Here is a 24,004-nt window from a genome sequence, read left to right as displayed (position 1 = left end):
TGTTCTTTCCCCCCTGCAAAAATGGTTTTACGTTATTTCATATTTTCTTACAAAGGAATGTGCATTCTGAGCCTCTGATAACAAGTAGGCAACTATGGACAGATACTTAAATCTACAGGATGGATTGTGTTTTGGCTTGCGTTATTTTATATTTATATTTATTGTTTATTTATTTAATATTTATTTTTTAAAAACCTGCAAAGTGGTTTACCAAAAAAAACAACAACACCACAGCAGTAAAATCAAGAAAAATTAACAACCCTACTTTAAAACATACAAAAGCTAAAATATTAAGATTAAAATTACTTCCTAAGCATCTTGGTATGCTTGCCTAAAGAAGAATGCTTTTAGCAGGTGCCCGAGAAGAGTCTAGCAAAGGCACATGCTGTGTTGAAATTTCAGCCTTCACAACATAGGAAAACGGCCAAGTAAACAGCTATTTTTGTGGAGGAGGGTCAAGATATTAACTGATATGCATGAAATTTCATATGTAGCTGTATAATACCTAGTGCAGTAAGATAAGACCTTTCAAGAAGGCATTTTTTTTTAAAAAAGAGATTTTTATGAACTGCCCTAGTAGGACAGTAATTGTTCCTTGACCATTTGTCAACCCCTGCTCCATTATGGCAACTGGGGCGGCCAGCCCCCCCCTTTCCTACACCCCTGATGGGACAACCCAGGCTCATGGGTGGCCTATTCCTCACCTGGTCACCAGGTAGGAGAACGATAGCTGGAGAGGTGGGTGTGAGATGGACGCACAGAGACCAGCTTGCTCCATGCTGGGGCGATGTTGAGGGTTCACACTATGATACAATACGATATCTTTATTGTCATTGCCCCGTACAGAACAACGAAATTGAAAAATCAACATCAGACATTCAAAACCCAACAAGCCTGCTATCCCAGCCTGGTTAGCCCCCTAAAAACTCTGATACCCCATTTTTAAATACAATATACTCCCATAGAGACTCCTCACACTGCATTTAAAACCAAAATTGCATTTGGATAGAAACCGTTTCTCAGGTGGCTGGTCCTGGTCTTTATAAGCCCGGACCTTCTTCCAGAAGGCAGAAGCTGAAAGAGATCATTTCCGGGGTGTGCACTATCCTGCACGATCTCTGCAGCTTTCTTATGGCACTTGGAAGCGTAGATTTGATACAAGGTGGGAAGAGTGCACCCAATTATTCTCTCCGCAGTCTTTACAACCCTGGACAGCATTGTTTTTCCCCTGACCTTGCAGCTCCCAGACCACACACACAGACCATAAGTTAATACACTCTCAACAGCACGATGGTCAAATGCCATCAACAGGTCCTTTGAGAGATTGTTTTTCCGGAGGATTCTCAGAAAATATAACCTCTGCTATGCTCTCTTCACCAGGTCTTTGCAGTTCTCTCCCCAGGTTACCCAAGCTAGCCGGAGGGAAGAGGGGCATTGTGGGAGACCAAGGGGCACGGCATCTTTTCCAACTCCTTTTGGAGGGGAGGGGACCAGAACTGTACAAAGCAGCCCAAATGGGATTGCACCATAGCTCTGCAAAATAGTGTTGTGATAGCGCCAGTCCCCCACCCCACCCCCAATTCCTTTCCTAATGAACCTGCTGAGTTAAGTCAGTAGCTCATTTATCCCGTCTCTGCATTTCTTGTTCTCATAATGATGGAACTTGTGGACGTCCAGGGAAGCCGAACATTGGATAGAGATAGAAGGAAGTCGTTCTTCATGTAGCGCAGAGTTAAACAGTGGAACTCCCTCCCACAGTAGGCGATGATGGCCACTGAATTGGATGGTTTTTAAAAGGGTATTGGAGGAATTCAAGGGGGAAGAGAGGGCTATCGATGGCTCCTGGACAGGATGGCTCTGCTCTGCCTGCACAGCTGGAACAAAAAAAATTCCTTCCAGTAGCACCTTAAAGACCAACTAAGTTAGTTCTTGGTATGAGCTTCCATGTGCATGCACAGCTGGAGGCAGAGATGCTTCTGGATCCCAGCTGCTGGAAACCGCAGGAGGGAAGAGCTGCTCTTGTGCTCAAATCCTGCTTGCGCGTTTCCCATGATGGGCATCTAGCTGGCCCCTGGGAGAACAGGATGCTTGGGAAAAGGTGATAAGATCGCCACCTTCAAATATCTCAAGGGCTGTCAGAAGGGGGCAAGCTTCTTTTCTCCCGCTCTGGAGGGCAGGACTCGAACCTTTGGCATCCAGTTACAAGAATGGAGATTTTGACTAAACATTTGGGGGGGAAACAAAACTTTCTAACAGTGTTTGACAGTGGAATACACGGTGGGCTCTCCTTCCTGGGAGGTTTTTAAGCAGAGGTTGGATGGCCAGCGGGTGCAGAATGCCGCGGTGAGGCTCCTGACGGGGTCCTTGCCACGGGATCATATTCACCTAGTGCTCTACCAGCTGCACGGGCTCCTGGTGGAGTACAGGGTCAGGTTTAAGGTGCTGATTTTGACCTTTAAAGCCCTATACGGCCCAGGACCCTCGTACCTACGGGACCGCCTCTCCTGGTATCCCCCACGGAGGACCTTGAGGTCCACAAATGACAACACCTTGGAGGTCCCAAGTCGCAAGGTGGTTAGATTGGTCTCAACTAGGGCCAGGGCCTTTTCAGTACTGGCCCCGACTTGGTGGAAAGCTCTGTCACAAGAGACCAGGGCCCTGCGGGACTTGACATCTTTCCGCCTGGCCTGCAAGACGGAGCTGTTCCGCCTGGCCTTTGGTTTGGACTCAGTCTGACCCTTATGTTTCCCTCCCCTTATGGTCTTGATTTATCGGCCACTTTTAAAATGAGGCTGCATTTTAAATTGCATTTTAACCTGTATTTTAAATTGATTTTCCTTTTTCCCGTTATGTTTTTACTGTGATTTTATTGGTGTTGGCCGCCCTGAGCCTGGCTCTGGCTGGGGAGGGTGGGTATAAATAAAATTTTTTATTATTATTATTATTATTATTATTATTATTATTATTATTATTATTATCTTTCTTTGATGCTTAAGCTGTGCTTCCTGCCTCGCAGGGGGCTGGACTAGAGGACCCCTGAGTTCCCCTCCAGTTGTCCACTTCCATGATTCTAGGTCTAGATACACCCCTGGCCTGATCCTGCAGGATTTCCTCTCCAGCTTTGCCATGTTTCCCCTGTGCTCTGAATCCCCAGGTGAGACACGAGAGGTCCCATGTCACTCTCCAACTGGACGGAGGGCGAGGAGACTCAGCAGATCTTCATCCTGAGGGACATCCCTGGACTGGGCTCTGCGCACAGCTGGCTGATGCTCCCACTGGGCGCCATGTACCTCGTCTCCTTCGTGGGCAACTCCACCATTCTGGCCGCCATCCGCGCAGGGCAGGGTCTCTGTGCCCCCATGTACCTCTTCCTGGCCATGCTGGCGCTGGCTGACCTGGCGCTCTCGGCCTCCACGCTGCCCTCCATGCTCAGCGTCTTCCTCCTGCGCTCCGGGGCGGTGAGGGCCGAGGCCTGCTTTGCCCAGCTCTTCTTCATCCACACCTTCTCGGTCACAGAGTCCGCCATCCTGCTGGCCATGGCCTTTGACCGCTTCGTGGCCATCTGGAACCCTCTGAGATACGCCTCCGTCCTGACTGGCTCCGCCATCGCCAAGATGGGCCTGGCCATCGTCCTCCGGGCCGTGATCCTGCACCTGCCTCTGCCCTTCATGCTGCGCAGGCTCAAGTACTGCGGGGTCAAGGCGCTCTCGCACTCCTACTGCGTCCACCCGGACGTCCTCAAGGTGGCCTGTTCGGACACTCGCCCCAACAGCGCTTACGGCCTCTTTGTCCTCCTCTCCACGCTGGGCCTGGACTCCGTCCTCATCCTGCTCTCCTACGGCCTGATCCTGAGGACTGTGCTGAGCATCGCCACCTGGAAGGAGCGCCTGAAGGCCCTCAACACCTGCGTCTCCCACCTCTGCGCTGTCCTCCTCTTCTACACGCCGCTCCTGAGCCTCTCCATGATCCACAGGTTTGGGAAGAAGAGGAAGGCGTCTCCCCAAGTCTACCTGCTGCTGTCCTACCTGCACTTCCTCCTCCCTCCAGTCCTCAACCCTGTCATCTACAGCGTCAAGACCAAGGAGATACGGAGGAGGGTCCTTGGGATGCTCTGCCGCAAGGGCTCAGGGGCCAGGCTCCGACTGTGAGAGGGGTTTCGTCATGGTCAATTCTGTGTCCAGGGCAGCTGTCTCCCAGCTCCATCTGGTACACAGGCTGAGACCCTCCCTGCCCACGGACTGTCTGGCCAGAGTGGTACATGCTCTGGTTATCTTCCGCCTGGACTACTGCAATACACTCTACGTGGGGCTACCTTTGAAGGTGACTCAGAAACTACAACTAATCCAGAATGCGGCAGCTAGACTGGGGACTGGGAGTGGCCGCCGAGACCATATAACACCGGTCTTGAAAGACCTACACTGGCTCCCAGTACGTTTCCGAGCACAATTCAAAGTGTTGGTGCTGACCTTTAAAGCCCTAAACGGCCTCGGTCCAGTATATCTGAAGGAGCGTCTCCTCCCCCATCGTTCTGCCCGGACACTGAGGTCCAGTTCCGAGGGCCTTCTGGCAGTTCCCTCACTGCGAGAGGCCAAGTTACAGGGAACCAGGCAGAGGGCCTTCTCGGTAGTGGCGCCCGCCCTGTGGAACGCCCTCCCACCAGATGTCAAAGAGATAAACAACTACCTGACATTCAGAAGACATCTTAAGGCAGCCCTGTTCAGGGAAGTTTTTAATGTGTGACATCTTAGTGTATTTTTGTGTGACATCTTAGTGTATTTCAGGGAACCAGGCAGAGGGCCTTCTTGGTGGTGGCGCCCGCCCTGTGGAACACCCTCCCACCAGATGTTTTATGATGTTAGCCACTCTGAGCCTGGCCTCGGCTGGGGAGGGTAATTATTATTATTATTTTCCAAAGCATGGTCACCACTGCTGCCTCCAGAGCCCCCTAGATGATCCTCCTGCCCTCGGGGGGGGGGGGCTCCTACCCCAGGCCTAGAGGGTTGGGGCTCACTCAATAAAAATGTGGACAATAAAAACATGAACAAAAACGGGACAACTTTATTCAGCCAATAAACACCAGACACGGCATTTAAATTAACTTAGTAGCTAAGACCTGGTGAAAAAACCCCATACAAAACAAATATTTCTATACACCAAAAAAGAAAGGTAAAAGGGTGGCGGCGGGGGGGGGGGGCGGCGGCGGCGGCTGGGTTCAGAGGGATTCAGGAGGAGCCTGCAAAAGGACAGAAATGTTCCAAAACGTGCTTTTCCTTGAGTTGCAAAACAATATAACCGTGTAGAAAGACAGAATGAGAATCCTGTTCTTTATCCTGGGAGGCTCCTGTCCAGCACCCGCCCCCCCCCCAGGGAAATGAGGACGGCCTCTGCCTGGGGATCCCCTGGCCCCCAAAAGGAAAACAAAGGACCGGCAGCGGCAGAAGATTAAGGACTCTGGCCAGGCTGCCTTTGGAAGAGGCACCAGAAACCAGAGACTCAGAGGAGCCCTGGTGGGGGCGGCAAGAAGGATTTTGACCCCCATCCTTAGGGGAGAGAGGCCCCAGAGAGGCGCCCCCCCATGGGAGCAGCCAGGAGCAGGAAGTAGCCCTGCACCCCCCTCTGCCCATCCAGTCAAAAGACGAGGATGCAGAAAACCGACCTGCGTCTTGCAAGAGCGGAAAGAGAGACAAGGGGGCTTCCCTTGGGGGGGGGGGAAGACTTTAAATGCTGATAAAACTTTGGCTGAGATGGGGACTTTGGGCTGGATTTGAAACCCCCCCTTTTTTAAATAGGAAGCGGCAAAAGACTCAAATTCTCGGTGTCTTTTAGAGCGGCGGCGCCAGCAAGCCCTGAGCTCCAGCTTCCCAGTCGCTCTTGGGGCCAGACGCTACTTCTTCTGCACGCTGCTGCAGAGCTGCGCAAGGTGAGTCTGGAAGGAGGAAGAAGAAGAGGGAAGTTAAGTGGCCGAACGTCCCTCTCCGCCCCCCCAAGGCAGGAACCACGGAGTCGTTGGAAAGGACCCCCAGGGGTCATCTAGCCCATTCTCCTCCCGCAAAAGGGGACGGCTCCATGCCCACTGGGAGGCCAGCGACCCATCAAGTCCAGCACCCTGTCCTCACAGTGGCGGCCAAATGTCCTTGTCAACCTAGGGACCCAGATAGACTGCCCCTGGACCTGGAGGCTCCATAAGGGCACCAGAAGAGGAGCTTGGTGGATCAGGCCCATAGCCCATGCAGCCCAACATGCCGCCCTCACAGTGGCCCTTCGTGGCAAAGCTGCAAGCTGGAGCTAAGCGTAAGAGCAACTCTCCCAGAACTCATGTTCCCATGTGGTGGGGGTGTAAATATGTAGTTTTGGGGGGCAAAGGGACCAGAGGAACTATTATTATCAATTTACGACGGGGTGGAAGGTTCGCAGGCTATGAAGGACTTGCTCACAAAATCATCAACAGCTGGACGAGATATTATAACTAGGAAGTGGAAGGGGCTGGGTGAATATAAAATGGAAGAATGGTACAAGGGGGGGGGGGATAAACAAGGGGAAAAAATTCTGAATCTCAGAAGCCAGGAGAGCAAGAGGGATCACTGCGCAGCGAAAGCGGCAATCCCTCTTGCTGTTCTGGCTTCTGCGATAGCTGCGCAGCCTGCATTCTCTCCATAAGATGCACACACATTTCCCCTTACTTTTTAGGAGGGAAAAAGTGAGTCTTATAGAGCAAAAAATACGGTAGCTATTCATGAGAAATTAACATGTGGCTCAGGACCTCCAAGGTGTTGTCATTTGTAGACTGTAAGGTCCTCCGCGGGGCATACCGAGAGAGGAGGTCCCAGAGGTACACGGGTCCTAGGCCGTGAAGGGCTTGAAAGGTTAAAACCAGCACTTTAAACGTGACCCTGTACTCCACCGGGAGGCAGTGCAACTGGAAAAGCACTGGGTGAATATGCTCCCATGGCAGAGACCCCGTGAGGAGCCTCGCTGCAGCATTCTGCACCCGCTGGAGTTTCTGGGAGAGCTTCAAGGGCAGCCCTGCGCCATCCCGCTGTTTCCCGATGTGGTTTGGAGGCTGACGGCGGGGAGATGCGTGCTTCTCCTCGCCGCCAGCCCCGCAAGCTCCGGGGACAGCGGGGAGGCGCAGCGCGTCTTCCCGCTGTCCCCGGACCTGGTCTGCAGGCGGGCAGCGGGGAGAAGAGCGCTTCTCCCCGCTGGCGGCCCCACAAGCGCCTGGGGGAAAATAATTTCCCCCCCCTTTATTTCCCCCCCCAAAGAACTTGGTGCGTCCTAAGGGCCGGTGCGTCCTATGGGGCGAAAAATACGGTACCTGACATTCAGAAGAGATCTTAAGGCAGCCCTGTTCAGGGAAGCTTTTGATGTGTGACATCTTAGTGTATTTTTGGTCTTTGTGGAAGCTGCCCAGAGTGGCTGGGGAAACCCAGCCATGTGGGTGGGGTATAAATAATAAATTATTATTACTTTTGTTATTATTATTACAGAGAAGGGAGGAAGGATCCTGGGAGAGGGGGTGGGGGGCTTCCAGGCAGGAGCAGCAAGGCAGCCCACCCGCCACCGGCAGAGACTTACCGAGAGTTTCTTCACCCTCCCCAGCACCTCCGAGTCCAAGCGCTGCAGGTCCGTGGTGGAGAGTTCGCTGGCTCGGATGCAGACGCTCTGGGCGGGGCGAGAGGAGAAGAGAGTTACTCCATGTGGCCGCTTGGGATTCGAGGGGAAAGGCTTTGGAAGGAAGCCTGGCAGGTGAGAAATGAACCAAGCGGGCGAGAAGCATCCAGCCTCTTCTGCCGATCCGAAAGAACGAGGCGGGCACGTTCCAAAGCGCATGAACCTATACCACTGTATTCTGCTCTGGTCAGACCTCACCTGGAGTACTGTGTCCAGTTCTGGGCACCACAGTTCAAGAAGGACACTGACAAACTGGAATGCGTCCAGAGGAGGGCAACCAAAATGGTCAAAGGCCTGGAAACGATGCCTTATGAGGAACGGCTAAGGGAGCTGGGCATGTTTAGCCTGGAGAAGAGGAGGTTAAGGGGTGATATGATAGCCATGTTCAAATATATAAAAGGATGTCACATAGAGGAGGGAGAAAGGTTGTTTTCTGCTGCTCCAGAGAAGCGGACACGGAGCAATGGATCCAAACTACAAGAAAGAAGATTCCACCTAAACATTCGGAAGAACTTCCTGACAGTAAGAGCTGTTCGACAGTGGAATTTGCTGCCAAGGAGTGTGGTGGAGTCTCCTTCTTTGGAGGTCTTTAAGCAGAGGCTTGACAACCATATGTCAGGAGTGCTCTGATGGTGTTTCCTGCTTGGCAGGGGGTTGGACTCGATGGCCCTTGTGGTCTCTTCCAACTCTATGATTCTAAGAAGAGCCTCCTGGCTGCTGGATCAAGCCCATCGTGCCCAGTGTCCCTGTTCCCACAGCGGCCAAATCCCCCTAGGAAGCCAGGTAGACTGCCTCTGGCGCTGGAGGTTCCAGGACATCAGAAGATGACCCTGCAGGGGGCTAATCCAGCCCAGAACCCCCTTCCCACCGAGGCCAGTCAGATGCCCGTTATGAGATCCGAGTGCAAGAGCAACTCTCCTGCCGTTTCCCAGGAACTGGGATTCGGAAGCATTTACAGCCTGTGACCGCAGAGTCAGAGCAGAGCCCCTCTGGCCATCGACGGTACTCTTTGCCAGCTGAAGCAGCTGTCGCCGCCCTCTAGGGACCACGACGAGTGCCTGGCACCTGTGCCCCCCCCCTCCCGACACTCCCGTCTCCCCTGGTCCTGGGCTCCCTCCGCCGCGGGGCGCAGATCCGGGCCTTACCTCCCCTCGGCCGGAGGGAAGCGTGATGATGACGTCGCTGCTGTCGGCAAGGGGGCTGCCGTTGGCAGACACGCTGAAGACGCGCTCGTGTGCCGCTGGAGTCCGCAGGCCGGGCGTCTTGAAGATGCTGCAGAGGATACATGGAAGGCTGCGTGAGAAGCTCCCCTGGCGCGCCCATTGCCATGACAGGCACAACAAGGGCAGCCTCCCTCGTCTCCGCTTGGTGGGGCTGTGAGGAATGCGTAAAGAAAGGGAATCCTGCATTTGCCTCTCCCACACAGCCTGCAAGGAATCTGGGGTAAGTAACGTCTGATTGGTTGAAAGGTTTTTTTGGAGGGGGTGTGTGTGTGTGTTATATGGAACTTTTTATTCTCAGAGCTCCTTGCGCCCCTGAGGGATTCCGTCACAGAGTTTACGTTCCTCTTTCTCCCTCGTTTCTTGCAAGGCCTTGGCAGCAGACAACAACTGGGCTCAGAGATCGGCATCATTTCTTTTTTTATGTTCTGTTTCCATTTAAAAAAAGAATATTCTTATACATTCAGATCATTTTCAATTTCTACACTTCTGGGATTACAGTGGATGCTCGGGTTGCGAACGTGATCCGTGCGGGATGCACATTCGCAACCCACAGCGTCCACAACCCTCAGCGGCGTGTCCGCATACGTTTTTCCAATCCATTTTATCATCTTTTTCACCTTAAATCATATTACATTATAAGCCATATAGCTATCCTGCTAACATTTTAAAGTATCTGCAGTCCTTAACATATTCTATAATTTCCCCCCCACTCTTGACTAAATTTCTTATCATCTTGGTGTCTGATCTTCACGGTCATCTTTGCCATTTTGGCATAGTCCATCACCTTGGTCATCTACTCTTCTTCGGCTGGGACTGCGATCGGCACCAATTTGAGATTAGGCCAAGTTCAAGGCCTTTCCATTCGCATAGAAAACCCTTAACTGTTTGGGACCAGTTTACCCGTGAGACCCCCTTACCCCACAGGCGCCCACACGACCCCTTCAGTCAGTGGAATGGGCCCATAATACCTCTCTGAATTTGCAAGAACTCAATCGTTTAGTATGGCAGCACGGAGCCTTTGGAACTCCCTGCCTCATGAGATCAGGCAGGCGTCTCCCCCCCACCTCTTCTGGCACCCGCTAAAAACATCCCTGTAAATTTCATGAAATAAATGTTAAACAAGCCAAGAAGGCCCAGCCCAGAGCCATCACCCTGGAAGAGGAGTTTTGCCCACAAATGCCAGGCAGCCAAAAAGGGGCAGCAAGGGGCATGCGTGTGTGCCCCCCAGCTGGAGCCTTGACCGCAGCAGCTCTCGGAGCCTGGCCCCTCCCAATGCACACTCAGTTCCCGAGTGGGCAGGGAGAGGGCTCACCTGGGGTCAAACTTGGGAGTGGGTGCCACAGTCAGGCCCTGTTGGATTGTCTGTCCAGCCGGGGTGGTAAACTTCATTTTGCTTCCCCTGTTAAAAAAAAGAAGAAGAGAGCCATGGGGATGCAAAGTTCCAAGAGGAGCCCCATCGCTGCATCGCGGCAAGGGCACACCGCCCAACTTTTTCAGACCCTAAACCAGGACATGCGTCTTCTGGGGGCTGTGTGAGATCATTGCCCTGAAAAAGCGCTTTTTTGCGGGGGAGAGCGCAGCATACAAACTGGCCGCCGTGATCTCGCGCAAAGAAATGGAACGTCCCCTTTTCCTGACAAGACAGGACTGTTTGGGGGGACAGAAGGTGGGCAGGTGTGGAAGACTCCCTGTCCTGAATGGGGTGACTGTGCCCCTGAAGGTGCACAGCCTGGGAGTCATTTTGGACTCACAGCTGTCCATGGAGGCACAGGTCAAATCCGTGTCCAGGGCAGCTGTTTACCAGCTCCATCTGGTACGCAGGCTGAGACCCTATCTGCCCGCAGACTGTCTCGCCAGAGTGGTGCATGCTCTAGTTATCTCCCACTTGGACTACTGCAATGTGCTCCATATGGGGCTACCTTTGAAGGTGACCTAGAAAGTACAACTAATCCAGAATGCGGCAGCTAGACTGGGGACTGGGAGCGGCCGCCATGACCACATAACACCGGTCTTGAAAGACCTACATTGGCTCCCAGTACATTTCCGAGCACAATTTAAGGTGTTGATGCTGACCTGTAAAGCCCTAAATGGACTCTGCCCAGTATACCTGAAGGAGCGTCTCCACCCCCATCGTTCTGCCCGGACGCCGAGGTCCTGCTCCGAGGGCCTTCTGGGAGTTCCCTCACTGTGATAAGCCAAATTACAGGGAACCAGGCAGAGGGCCTTGTCAGTAGTGGTGCCCGCCCTGTGGAACGCCCTCCCATCAGATGTCAAAGAGAACAACTACCAGACTTTTAGAAGACATCTGAAGGCAGCCCTGTTTAGGGAAGCTTTTAATGTTTAACAGACCACTGTATTTTAATGCTTTGTTGGAAGCCGCCCAGAGTGGCTGTGGAGAAACCCAGCCAGATGGGCGGGGTATAAATAATAAATTATTATTATTATTCCTGGGGCGCTTGGAAGGTACGCAAGAGAAACACTCTCTGCTCCCGCGATTCCCAGACACTGGCACCCGGAAGAATCGCTGCCTCCAGCCAGGGAGCCACCATGGCTGGTGGCCTTCAAGGTCCCTCTCCAGACGCATCGAGGCTGGCGGTCCTGAAAGCGACCCCACGGCCGGGACAGGGAGGGTCTCTTGGGAGGGAAGCACCTGCCCAGCCCCACCCTTACCTTCTGCTGAAGCGAGTAGACCTGGCCGACGGAGGCCTGGGCTTTCGGGCCGACGCCTTTGCCTGAAATGCAGAAGCCGCAAATTGAGAATTATATGAAAATGATGTGCAGGTGGTACCTAACCCCGGTTAAACTAGCAAAAATGTGTAGAACAGGATCTAGTAAGTGTTGGAAACGCAAAGAAATATATGGGTATGTTTTGGGGTGGATAAAAATCAATGGGTTTTTTAAAATAATTTTTTTTTAAAAAAATCAGCTTTTTTATAATTTAAATTGGATTTTGAAAATAAAATGCTTTTGGAGGAAAAATCTAAAGATAGTTTATTTATTTAAGATACAGTATAGTACAAAGGCTATTCTTCAGGAAATAAGGATTTGTTTTTAGTTTTTCATGCGTGCTAAAACTCAGTGTAAGGTGTGTGGGTTTTTTTTTAAAAAAATCGTTTAACCACATCAGTTAACAAACATGGATACATATGCTATAATGTTTTTGTTTTAGTTAAATAAATTGTTTAAATTGTTATTAAGGAAATGATTACTTTTCTCCTTCCAATAAAGTACAGCAGAAAAGTTGTCCAAATATAAACAAAACAAAAAAAATTCCTTCCAGTAGCACCTTAAAGACCAACTAAGTCAGTTCTTGGTATGAGCTTTCGTATCTGAAGAAGTGTGCATGCACACGAAAGCTCATACCAAGAACTGACTTAGTTGGTCTTTAAGGTGCTACTGGAAGGATTTTTTTTGTTTTGACTATGGCAGACCAACACGGCTACCTATCTGTAACTCAAATATAAACAGTTAGCTTATTAAACCTCACAATCATTTCATAATTACCGTATTTTTTGCACCATAACACTCACTTTTTTCCTCCTAGAAAGTAAGGGGAAATGTCTGTGCGGGAATGCCTACGGGTGGCATGCCTATGGATTTTCCTCCTCTAAAAACTATGTGCATGTTATAGAGCGAATAATAATAATAATAATAATAATAATAATAATAATAATAATTCATTATTATTTGTACCCCGCCCATCTGGCTGGGTTTCCCCAGCCACTCTGGGCGGCTTCCAACAGAAATGAAAAATACACTAAAATGTCACATATTAAAAACTTCCCTGAACAGGGCTGCCTTCAGATGTCTTCTGAATGTCAGGTAGTTGTCCCTCGCCTTGACATCCGGTGGGAGGGCATTCCACAGGGCGGGCGCCACCACCGAGAAGGCCCTCTGCCTGGTTCCCTGCAACTTGGCCTCTCGCAGGGAGGGAACCGCCAGAAGGCCCTCGGAGCTGGACCTCAGTGTCCGGGCAGAACGATGGGGGAGGAGACGCTCCTTCAGATATACTGGACCGAGGCCATTTAGGGCTTTAAAGGTCAGCACCAACACTTTGAATTGTGCTCGGAAACGTACTGGGAGCCAATGTAGGTCTTTCAAGACCGGTGTTATATGGTCTCGGCGGCCGCTCCCAGTCACCAGTCTAGCTGCCGCATTCTGGATTAGTTGTAGTTTCCGAGTCACCTTCAAAGGTAGCCCCACGTAGAGCGCATTGCAGTAGTCCAAGTGGGAGATAACCAGAGCATGTACCACTCTGGCAAGACAGTCCGCAGGCAGATAGGGTCTCAGCCTACGTACCAGATGGAGCTGGTAAACAGCTGCCCTGGATACAGATTTGACCTGTGCCTCCATGGACAGCTGTGAGTCCAAAATGACTCCCAGGCTGCGCACCTGGTCCTTCAGGGGCACAGTTACCCCATTCAGGACCAGGGAATCCTCCACACCTGCCCGCCTCCTGCCCCCCAAAAACAGTACTTCTGTCTTGTCAGGATTCAACCTCAATCTGTTAGCCGCCATCCATGCTCCAACCGCTTCCAGACACTCACACAGGACCTTTACCGCCTTCACTGGTTCTGATTTAAAAGAGAGGTAGAGCTGGGTATCATCTGCATACTGATGAACACCCAGCCCAAACCTCCTGATGAGTTATCCGTCTATGTAATTCTAATAGTATAACTGCATCAGTAATTTTTTTTTATATAACTGTAAAAACTACTCTGAAAATTTATTATTCCAAAAATATTAAGATTATACCAGGAAGAATGAGTCTTTCTGTAAAAAAATATATGATTTGAGTGAAGTCTTACTGACTAGTGATTTAAATCAAATGCACCCTGGTACGTTTTACCATGTGTGGTGGAAATGTAAGATGGTTAAAAATTTCTGGGGAATGATTTATAATGAAATGAAAGAAATGTTTATAGTGACCTTTGTTAAAAAAAACAGAAGCCTTTTTATTAGGTATTGTAGGAGAGATTTCAAAAGACCAGAATTGTTCTTCAAAATATAAAGCAGCATAGAAACAAGAGTAACGGCAACAGCGAGAACCAGCGTTTGAAATCCCTCAGGTCTCCTGGCGCAGGTCCAGCTGAGACCACGTGGAGATTTCTAGGCTCCAGGCTGGCAGCCAGTTGAAAAGCCTCTGCCTTAAGCCCCTAGTTAATGCCGTCTCCATTTCCCCCGTTTGGGCTTCTCCTCGGGACGAGGGAATCGTTGTGAGAGGACGTTCCAGTCAAGCAATGTAGCTGAGACCGTGGAATTGTGGCTTGGGAGGGGACCCCGAGGCCCATCTAGTCTGACCCCCTGATCTATTACACCCCAATGATCGGCCTGTCTATGGTGTACCAGTTTGGCAAGCATGCTCCACCTCTGGTTCACTCCCTGATGGCCAACATCTATCTCCTGGTCCCTCCTCTGCTGAACCCCATCATCTACAGCATCAAGACCAAGGAGATTCTCAAGGCATTTGGAAGGGTTCTCCATCGGAAGAAGTTCTGACATGGAATGGCAATGACCTGAACCATGATTTTTATATTTTCTGAGAATCCTCTGGAAAAACAATCTCTCAAAGGACCTGTTTATGGCATTTGACCATTCTACTGTGGAGAGTGTGTTAACTTATGGTCTGTGTGTGTGGTTTGGGAGCTGCACGGTCAGGGAAAAAACAATGCTGTCCAGGGTTGTAAAAACTGCGGAGAGAATAATTGGGTGCACTCTTCCCACCTTGGATCAAATCTACGCTTCCAAGTGCCATAAGAAAGATGCAGAGATAGCGCAGGATAGTGTGCACCCCGGAAACGATCTCTTTCAGCTTCTGCCTTCTGGAAGAAGGTACAGGGTTATAAAGACTAGGACTAGTTGCCTGAGAAACAGTTTCTATCCAAAAGCGATTATGGTTTTAAACGCATTGTAAGCAGTCTCTGTGGGAGTATATTGTATTTTTAAAATGGGTTATCAGAGTTTTTAGGGTGCTAACCAGGTTGGGATAAATGGGATAGTAGGATCATTGGTTTTGAATGTCTTATGTAGATTTTTTTTTTCAATTTCGTTGTTCTGTATGGGACAATGACAATTAAGATTATCGTATTTCTGGCACTGCTTTTGGGATACCTTCCAACCCCACAATTCTATGGAGTGGAGTTTTCAAGGAAGCAAAGTATCCTGGGTGTCGACAGGTATGTCAGGGTGCCCCCCCCCCCCCGCTGCCTGAGCCTCACCTTCCCTGCTTTCTGCGGAAGAGCCTCACTTCCTGGCTGGGGGGCCGCAGGATCCTCGCTCTGCTGCCTGGACCTCTTGCCTGCAGGCAGAGGAGACGACGGCCCCGACTCCTCGCTGATGGTCTCCGCGGCCTGGCGGGCTCTCTTGGCTGGGAGACATTCAAAACACAAGAGGCACACGGAGCGTGAGCTGCCATTCACCAGCAGTGCGAAGGACAGGGAAACTCACGAGACCGCTCTGGCCCTCCAGCCCCCAAGGCAGCCCTTCACTGACCTTTCCTGGCCGTTTTGAGAGGGGTCTGAATAGCTTCAGAGGCCAGTTTGGTGATCTCCAGCATGTCCAAGTCCACCTGAGAAATTAGACAGAAGACTTGTGTAACACACTGGAAGGGAGGGAGGGAATTCAGCCTACACTCGAGTAGGACCCTGGCAGAGTCACCTGCCTAACTGGCATGTTCCCTCCCTCCTGGTCGATCGTTCGGGAGCTTCAAAAGCTTTCTTCAGTCCGAACATCACAGCGACCGATGTCAATTGACACTGGCACACTTAGGGATCCGCAGAGTTTGCGCAACAGACCTCAGCAACTCAGCATTTTGGCTAATCTACTATATTTACATATAAACACACATGGAGCACTGCAACATGGCTCCCTCTCTCTCTAGCATCAGACAGCAAAGAGAAAAAGAACAAAGGACAATAGTCAGACTTCACGGAACACAAACATCGTGTTTCCATCACTTCCCACTCTGTGGAGTCAAAACATATACCGTCATATGAAAGACAACAATCCCATGACTGCAATCATGTAGCAGGAATTCTAATAGTTTTGTGGAGGAAGCTGTCAGAGGGAAAACATTGGAATTTGGTGATAGGGGGGGGGCACCTACCGAGACGGCTTTCTCCAGGACTTGCTCGCATCCTCCGACACCTAGAGAGAAAGCAAGCGCCGTGATCAGAACACAACCGGCAACCACCAAAGGAGAAAGAACAGCTGAAGCTTAATCCTCCGCGAGGAAAGGAGCTGAGCAACCAGCCAGAGGGGGGGCGGGGGATTTCTTAGTGCAACGTGGCATGCAGGAGGGATCCGGATAAGAGCTGCTCCTTGCCTGCGTTGCAGAGTAGCCTCCACTGGGAGCTTAGAGCAGGGTTACCAGATGCCCCTGGTTCCTGGGGGCAGTCCCCGGATTTGCAAATCTGTCCCCGGACAAATTCCGTCCCCGGAATGTCCCCAGATTGGCAAACCTGTCTCTGGGAAGTGTGGCAGCGGTTGTCTCAGCAGCCCAGAGCCAGCCTGGTAGCACTGTTGGCTCTGGCTGGCTTCAGGAGCTGCTCACTGCCATGGCGCCCGCCATTTTCCCTTGCCAGAAGTCCCCATATGATTTGTGCAACACATCTGGGCTTCTGACTGCTGCTGCCACTGTCGAAGGGGAACAGGGGACGTCCAGCGGTACAGATCTCCTGCCCCCTTCCCCTTTTGTTTTGACTGATCGGGGGAGGCTTGGGAGTTGCAGGCGGGGAGCCGTTGCCCAGTTTTTTTAAAAACTCTGCACATTTATGTTTCACAGGGTGTGAAAGAAGGGCTTTGCACCTTTATACAACATGCATGTGTGCTTGGGCCCAGGGTCTTTTGCCTCACCATCCCCACTACTGACTCCCTATTGCTACTACTCAGCTTCAAAAACAAAAAAGTGTCCCTGGATTCATTGAAAAAAATCTGGTAACCATAGCTTAGAGGGCCTGTGCTGCCCATCACATTTATAACCCGCCTTTTCATCCCAGGAGCTCCAGCGTTTGATCCTCACAACGACCCTCCAAAGCAGGTTCAGCTGAGCCAAAGGCCCCAGGTGGGGATTTGAACTCTGCTCTCTCCCAGGTCCTAGGCACTAACCACTGTGAAACACTGCCTCTCCCGCACAGGAACATTCTCCCAGCAGAGATTCGGCAGAGGCCCCCTCACTACCGACTTCCTTTTTTGAGCCAGCAAGTCTTTGCAGCTGTTCTGTGTTTTGACCAGTCGCCTGAACGATCGTCTGCATTTATTTGCTTTATTTTAAATGATGCTTTCTAGCCCCAAAGGCCTGGATGTAGGTTGTGATGTACAGAAACACTTTTCTAAATAAATCAGGGCAAGTTGCTTTTCACTGGCATCGGTTGGCCACGGGGGGAGACAATGGAACAGTGCGCCTTGCAGGGGGGGGGGGGAGCCAAAATTAGTGTGCCGACTTTACTTTAGATTAAATAAGTTGGAGTTCTTGTTATTAAACATACCAAGAAAAAAGCACACCAAGAACTCAGGGCAATGTAAGTTTCAGTAGTGGGAATGGTCCCTACTCACAAGTCAATAGTCAATAGTAACAAAAACTAATCCATTCAAAAGTATGTATTCTGACAATTAGAAGCCAGTAGTTGTTATCCCTGAGAAACGTAGAAAAGTCTTCAAACTTTCACAACCCTTTAAAAATTAGCTGATGAAGGTGAATACATCAAAACAGGGCCCTGCCCTGGCTTCTAATCCATAACTGACTTCTGCTCTATGATTGAGACTGAGTCTGCATGCTGATAAACTATAAGGATCAACATTATTGTCGAATGAAAAAGAGAAAATCTTTGTAACGAATTATTGTGTTACACATATCTTTATGAGTTTGTGTTCTCTGTTAAGAGTTTGTAATCTCTACTTGAGTTTGTAATTCTTGTCAGAATACATACTTTTGAATGGATTTTTTTCTTGGTAACTTTAGAGACATTCAAAGAGGGCTAGAAAGATATTTCTCCGCCGCCACCTCCCCAAGGCCTCCTTCCCTGTTTGATTTGCTCTTGCGCAGACCAGAACTTCTGCGAAAGCTTCGGGCGCTCAGGACCCCTGGAAGCACCTGCACCCCACAAGACCCCGGAAATTCACCCCCCCAACCAAGCGCTGCCCCCCTTCACATGCCTAGCACATGTCAGAGCAAACTACCGTAGAAGCTGAGCCAGTTTATGTCCCTCAGGGCCACGGGATGGCGGAAGATTTCCATATCGTACATGTTGTCAATTTCCTTCAGGAGAACCTCTTCTTCCATCCGGATGCGGTCGATGCGCAACTTGACTAGGGAGGAAGCAGAGAAGAGGCACAAGGAAGAGAGGGGCTCCGGATCTGTAAGGGGGGCCCTGCCCATCTAAGTCCAGCCTCCTCCTCTCCCGGTGGCCAGCCAGCTGCCCTTCATGGGAAACCAGCAAGTGGGGTCTGGGCACGAGAGCAGCCTTCTCCCCACACTGCCCCACGGTTTCCAGGAGCCCTCCATAGCCCTCTCCTCCTCCAAGGATTTCTTTCAAAGCCATCTGAGTTGATGGCCAGCACTGCCTCCTGTGGGAGGGAGTTCCACAGTCTAACTCTCTAAGCTGAATCTCCCAACATGGCAGCTCCATGGGATGCCATGATGCAGGATTTTTATAAACTTTAACAACAGCAACAACAACAACAATTTATTATGCTCTGGGTGGCTCCCAACAGAGTATTATTAATAATAATAATATAGCATAATAATAATATAATATAATAATATAGTGAGGGAACTGCCAGGAGGCCCTCGGAGCTGGACCTCAGTGTCCGGGCAGGACGATGGGGGTGGAGACGCTCCTTCAGGTATTCAGGACTGAGGCCGTTTAGGGCTTTAAAGGTCAGCACCAACACTTTGAATTGTGCTCGGAAACGTACTGGGAGCCAACGTAGGTCTTTCAAGACTGGTGTTATGTGGTCTCGGTGGCTGCCCCCAGTCACCAGTCTAGCTGCCACATTCTGGATTAGTTGCAGTTTCCAGGTCACTTTTAAAGGTAGCCCCACGTAGAGCGCATTGCAGTAGTCCAAGCAAGAGATAACTAGAGCATGTACCACTCTGTCAAGACAGTCTGCGGGCAGGTAGGGTCTCATCCTGTGTACCAGATGGAGCTGGTAGACAGCTGTCCTGGACACAGAACTGACCTGCGCCTCCATGGACAGCTGTGAGTCCAAAATGACTCCCAGGCTGCACACCTGGTCCTTGAGGAGCACAGTTGCCCCATTCAGGACCAGGGAGTCCTCCACACCCGCCTGCCCCCTGTCCACCCCAAGCAGTGCTTTTGTCTTGTCAGGATTCAACCTAAATCTGTTAGCCGCCATCCATCCTCCAATCACATCACCTCTTCCTCTAAACTAAAAAGTCCCAAATTCAGGAACTTTTCTTTGTAGCGCAGGGTGTGTGTGTGTGTGCCTGCCTCCCCCTTCATCATTTTGGGTGCCCTTTACAATATCCCTTTTGAGGCGAGGCGTTCAGAAGTGCCCCCAGTGCCCCAGAGATGTGTATAATGGTGTCACAAGAGCGACAGTTTCACTTGGCATGTAGCTCAGAGCAGAAGAAGCGCCCCTGAGTCCGGCAAGTAAGTGAGCAGTTTACCTTCCCGGTTAAAATCCTTGAGAAACGCATCCACCTTTTTGCTTCTGACCGAGTTCTTGTTGCCGGCCCTCGAGTTTTTCTTCTTCTGAGGCATGGCAAGGAGATGAGTTCTAGGGGGAAAGACCCAAATGTTGTCACAGAAGGGGCAGAGCTGGGCTAAATCAGCCCCCAGCAAAAGAGGGCACAACCACACAGGTTAAGACATTGGCAGGATTTTAGGAACACTTGTAGAAATGAGATGCAGTTGAAAAGAAAATTCAAGGAACGGGGGGGGGGAGGTCACAGGATTCGGAGAATCCCATTTTATGGATTCAATATTGTTTTTGTGTATATTTTTGTGTACGGCTCCCTACCTTTTATCATGGGGGCAGCAGAGAGAGGGAAACTGCTCTGTTAATCTACATTAAACACAACTTAGAAAGAGTAAGAATTTCGAAGTCTTAGAATAAAGGAAGTCAAGATGTGCATATGTATGTAATGATTACATTAGAATGATGATATGGTTTTGTTTGTAATGTGTGTGGTTCTTTTTTCTCTTGGGTGTTTTTCCCCCCTTGTTTGTACTGTTTTGTTTTGGATTCAATGTTTGTAATTTTGCATTGAAAATTAAAAAAAATCAAAAAGAGAGAGAGGGAAGCTGCTGTGATGGCTGGGGAAGGGGCTACCCTGGAAAGTGGCAGATTCTCCTTCCTTGGTTTTAAAGCAGGGAGGGGAGGCCCCCTGCCAGGGATTATTTAGCTCTGCTTCCCGCATTGCAAGGGGGCTTGGACCAGGCGACCTTTGGGGGCCCCTTCAACTAAGTGATTCCGAATGCAGCCCTTTCTCTAGCAACCTGGGGGCAAAAGAAGCCCCCATCACCTCCCCATCCTTTCCCTGGGAAGATGAACATGCAATCAGCAGCCACGATAATACTGATAAGGACAAAATCTTGGGGGTGTGGTACTTAAACTGCGCCCCAACTTCGCTAGGGTCTCTCCCTGAGGGTTCAGAACGGGTCAGGGTCAAACAAGAGACGACAGCCAGGCAAGTGGAAGCCGAACAGCGGCTAGGAAACCCAGATTGTTTATTGCTATGGCAAAGGAAACCAGGAAGAGTTCTGGCCTCCTTCCACCTGCCTCCCTCCACCCTCTAGTCTCTGCTCTCAATATGTAGTGTATCATTTTATGTACTGCGGCTTGCCTTTTTTATTGACTATATCTTAGAAATTATTATTGTAACTGTCTAGTGGATTTCTGTTTAACTTTTATATGTTGATACCATTATTTTATTCCTGCCAACCTAGCAGTTCAATAGCACGTCAAAGTGCAAGCAGATAACTAGGTACCGCTCCGGCGGGAAGGTAAACAGCGTTTCCGTGCGCTGTTCTGGATCGCCAGAAGCGGTTTAGTCATGCTGGCCACATGACCTGGGAGCTGTGTGCGGACAAACACCAGCTCCCTCGGCTTATAGAGCGAGATGAGTGCGCAACCCCAGAGTCGTCTGCGACTGGACTTAACGGTCAGGGGTCCCTTTACCTATTATTTTATACTATTCTAATAATGGTTGAATGTTACTTTTTTGAAGTAGGTTGCTTATTTTAAAGTTTTGTTTTATTGTCACATTTTTGTATAGCATTAGATTGTTATAGGATGTACATTTTTTGTTCCTTCAGCTTGTAAACCGCCTTGAGTATTGTAAGATAGAAAGACGGCATACAAATTAAAAATGATGACGATCAGGAGGAAGAGGCAGCCCAGAACAAAGGACACATGGCCTCTTCCCACAATTTCTCATAGCACATTTCACACAGCAGGATCCAATCATCACAGAAAAGGCGTGTGAGATCCAGACATGCCCCTGTCCGTCCTGCAGGCTCCCACTTCACACATGTCAATGTTTACATATCCTTTGGCCAGGAAGGATCCCTGGACCCTTCATTTGCTCTTCCACGGTCTCATCTAGAGATCACGCTAAGGGTAGCCAAATTCTGTGCGTCGGCCATAAAACTCAGGGAACAAGCTGTACTACCAAAACAATTAAGGTTTTAAATGACAATTTTAGGCTATATTTTAATGATCAAGATTTCAAACTGCCGCTATATCCGAATTGTCACCGTTATACCCAATTGCAACCCAATGTATTCCTGTTGTGTTTTATTATTTTTCTGACATTGTAAGTGAGCCAGAACTGGTCTGTGACTGTAATAATAAAATTAAATTCCCTCTGACACCCCCTAGCCTGGTCCCTTGGTCAGGGCTGAACAGCTTGGTTTGGCAGCTGGAGTGGGGGGCCGGAGGCTGAGGACCTGAGGATTTCAGAGTCCCTATTCCATCCAGGTCCGTATAGTTAAAGCCATGGTCTTCCCAGTAGTGATGCATGGAAGTGAGAGCTGGACCATAAAGAAGGCTGATCCCCGAAGAATTGATGCTTTTGAATTCTGGTGCTGGAGGAGACTCTTGAGAGTCCCATGGACTGCAAGAAGATCAAACCTCTCCATTCTGAAGGAAATCAGCCCTGAGTGATCACTGGAAGGACAGATCCTGAAGCTGAGGCTCCAGTACTTTGGCCACCTCAGGAGAAGAGAAGACTCCCTGGAAAAGACCCTGATGTTGGGGAAGATGGAGGGCGCAAGGAGAAGGGGGCGACAGAGGACGAGATGGTGGGACAGTGTTCTCGAAGTGACCAGCATGAGTTGGACCAAACTGGGGGAGGCAGTGGAAGACAGGAGGGCCTGGCATGCTCTGGTCCAGGGGGTCACGAAGAGTCGGACACGACTAAACAACAAATTCCACCCAGGCCATGGGTCAGGCCCCCTCCCCTCCATCCTGCAACCACAGGGTACTATTATTATTATTATATTTTTATTATTGGCCCCGGGATGTTTTTAATAAGCTTTTTATGAGCGGGGTATTTTCTTTCTTTCCCCCCCCCGCGACTTTGGGGATATATTTGGGGGCTCAGGTGGGGGGCTCCCCTCCCCTTCCCTCCCCTTCCTACCTGCCTCTTTCTCCTCCGCCGCTTCCCCGCGAGCTCCGCTCCGCCGCCTCCCCGGTTCAAACTTGGGCGCCTGCGACGCCGCAGCCAATCAGCGCGTCTCGAACGCCGGCTCGGCCAATGGGGAGGCGAGGCGGAAGAGCGGCCGCGCCGACTCCGGCCAGGAAGACTACGTTTCCCGGCATGCCTAAGCGCGACAGGGGCGGCGGCGCTTAGAGCGCCTCTGGCGGCCGGGTGGGGAGATGCTGCTGCTGCCGCCGCCGCGCGGCGAGGGAAGCGGGGCGAAGGCGGGCGCCTCGGGGCAGAGACCTCCACGCGGTCGTGGCCGGCGCCTCTTGGGTTGGGGGGGGGGGAGGAAGAGGGGGGTTGTTTTTCCCCCTCCCTCCCCCCCTCTCTCTCTCCAGGCGCCCCGAAGGGAAGCCGCGGAGGCGGAGTGACTCCGTTTACACGGGACTCCGGAGCGACTGCGGAGGGGAAGCGGAGCTGCGGGGGGCGGGGCGGGGTTCCCTCCCAGGGGGCGATCGGGGGCTGAGGGGGGCACAGCCGCAGGCTGGGGGGCTGCCTTGCCTTCGACGGGTCTCTATCTGCAGGTCTAACTCAGCTGAACTCCGGAGTGTCAAGTTGGAAGAAGATCCTAGAATTCTAGAGCAGGGAGGGCTGCTCTAAAAGGCCTTTCAAAACAATAAAAATAAAATGTTTTGTTTTAAAGTCACAATTTTTTTGTTTTGTTTTAAAGATGTGTGGAGAACCCAGCTGAAGAATGTAGAAATTGAAATTGAAATACTTGATTGTCACTTGTACAACTTGTATACAGTGGTTAAGTACTTAATTCGTTCCGGAGGTCCGTACTTAACCTGAAACTGTTCTTAACCTGAAGCGCCACTTTAGCTAATGGGGCTCCCTGCTGCCGCCGCACCGCAGGAGCACAATTTCTGTTCTGTTCTTATCCTGAAGCAAAGTTCTTAACCTATTTCTGGGTTATCAGAGTGTGTAACCTGAAGCGTATGTAACCTGAAACATATGTAACCCAAGGTACCACTGTACAGTGAGATTACATGAGCACCCCCCACTCAGCTCTCTTAGTCTTAATTCCCCAAACCCGAAATTCAGTTGCCCTGTTGTTTTCATCTTTTCATTCAGCAGCTAAACAGCCTATGGACAGAAGCTGTTCTTTACCCTGTTGGTGCGACTAATCCTGCTTCTATATCTTCTGCCTGAGGGCAGGAGAGCAAGAAAGTGCCAGCCAGGGTGTGAATCATCCCTGAGAATTTTCCTCACTCTCCTGAGGCAACGTTCTTCCGCTATTTCATCCAGCGGATTCCCGGGACAGCCCATAATATCTTGTGCTGTATTCACCATCCTCTGTAGGCACTTCCTATCAGTTGATGTCAAACCAGTGATGCAGTGGGAAAGGACACTTTCTATTGTGGACTGGTAGAAGGAGATCATCAAATGTTGATTGACACCTTTCTTTCGCAAGACTCTGAGGAGATGGAGTCTCTCTTGG

The 24,004-nt window shown here is 50.4% G+C and overlaps 2 protein-coding genes across 3 annotated transcripts; one reads left to right on the top strand and one right to left on the bottom strand.

Annotated features, from left to right (window-relative positions):
* Positions 1-3,173: 3,173 nt before the first annotated feature.
* On the top strand, positions 3,174-4,148 carry LOC309368843 (olfactory receptor 51G2-like; the record flags this gene model as incomplete). The annotated part of the gene is made up of 1 exon (XM_081909151.1): positions 3,174-4,148. The coding sequence occupies one exon, from the start codon at positions 3,174-3,176 to the stop codon at positions 4,146-4,148; it is 975 nt and encodes a 324-aa protein (XP_081765277.1).
* An 891-nt stretch (positions 4,149-5,039) lies between these two features.
* Positions 5,040-22,608, bottom strand: CDCA8 (cell division cycle associated 8). 2 transcript variants are annotated; one of them, XM_081910103.1, is made up of 11 exons: positions 22,501-22,608; positions 19,525-19,634; positions 18,072-18,200; positions 16,000-16,040; positions 15,387-15,462; positions 15,113-15,261; positions 11,565-11,626; positions 10,207-10,293; positions 8,817-8,943; positions 7,576-7,662; positions 5,040-5,926 (listed from the first exon to the last, which is right to left on the bottom strand). In XM_081910103.1, exons 2-11 carry the CDS (start codon positions 19,616-19,618, stop codon positions 5,885-5,887), a joined length of 894 nt encoding a protein of 297 aa, XP_081766229.1. In that variant the 5' UTR covers positions 19,619-19,634; positions 22,501-22,608; the 3' UTR covers positions 5,040-5,884. The 2 variants fall into 2 exon arrangements, with proteins under 2 accessions (XP_081766229.1, XP_081766230.1); XM_081910104.1 differs by having other exon boundaries at positions 22,505-22,570.
* Positions 22,609-24,004: the final 1,396 nt, after the last annotated feature.

This window comes from Podarcis melisellensis (genome assembly GCF_964234715.1).
Source record: "Podarcis melisellensis genome assembly, chromosome: 4".
Classification (NCBI taxonomy): domain Eukaryota; kingdom Metazoa; phylum Chordata; class Lepidosauria; order Squamata; family Lacertidae; genus Podarcis; species Podarcis melisellensis.
Note: the sequence above shows the minus strand (reverse complement) of the source record. Positions and strands in the feature narration are given on the sequence as shown.

What these genes read in the sequence shown, in the direction of transcription:
- CDCA8 (XM_081910103.1), bottom strand. Translation starts at nt 19,618, where the DNA reads ATGCCTCAGAAGAAGAAAAACTCGAGGGCCGGCAACAAGAACTCGGTC. An exon ending in AAACTGGCTCAGCTTCTACG is followed by an intron (nt 16,041 to 18,071) that starts GTAGTTTGCTCT and finishes CTTTCTCTCTAG; the next exon opens with GTGTCGGAGGATGCGAGCAA. An exon ending in TTCCCTCCGGCCGAGGGGAG is followed by an intron (nt 7,663 to 8,816) that starts GTAAGGCCCGGA and finishes CGCCCCGCCCAG; the next exon opens with AGCGTCTGCATCCGAGCCAG.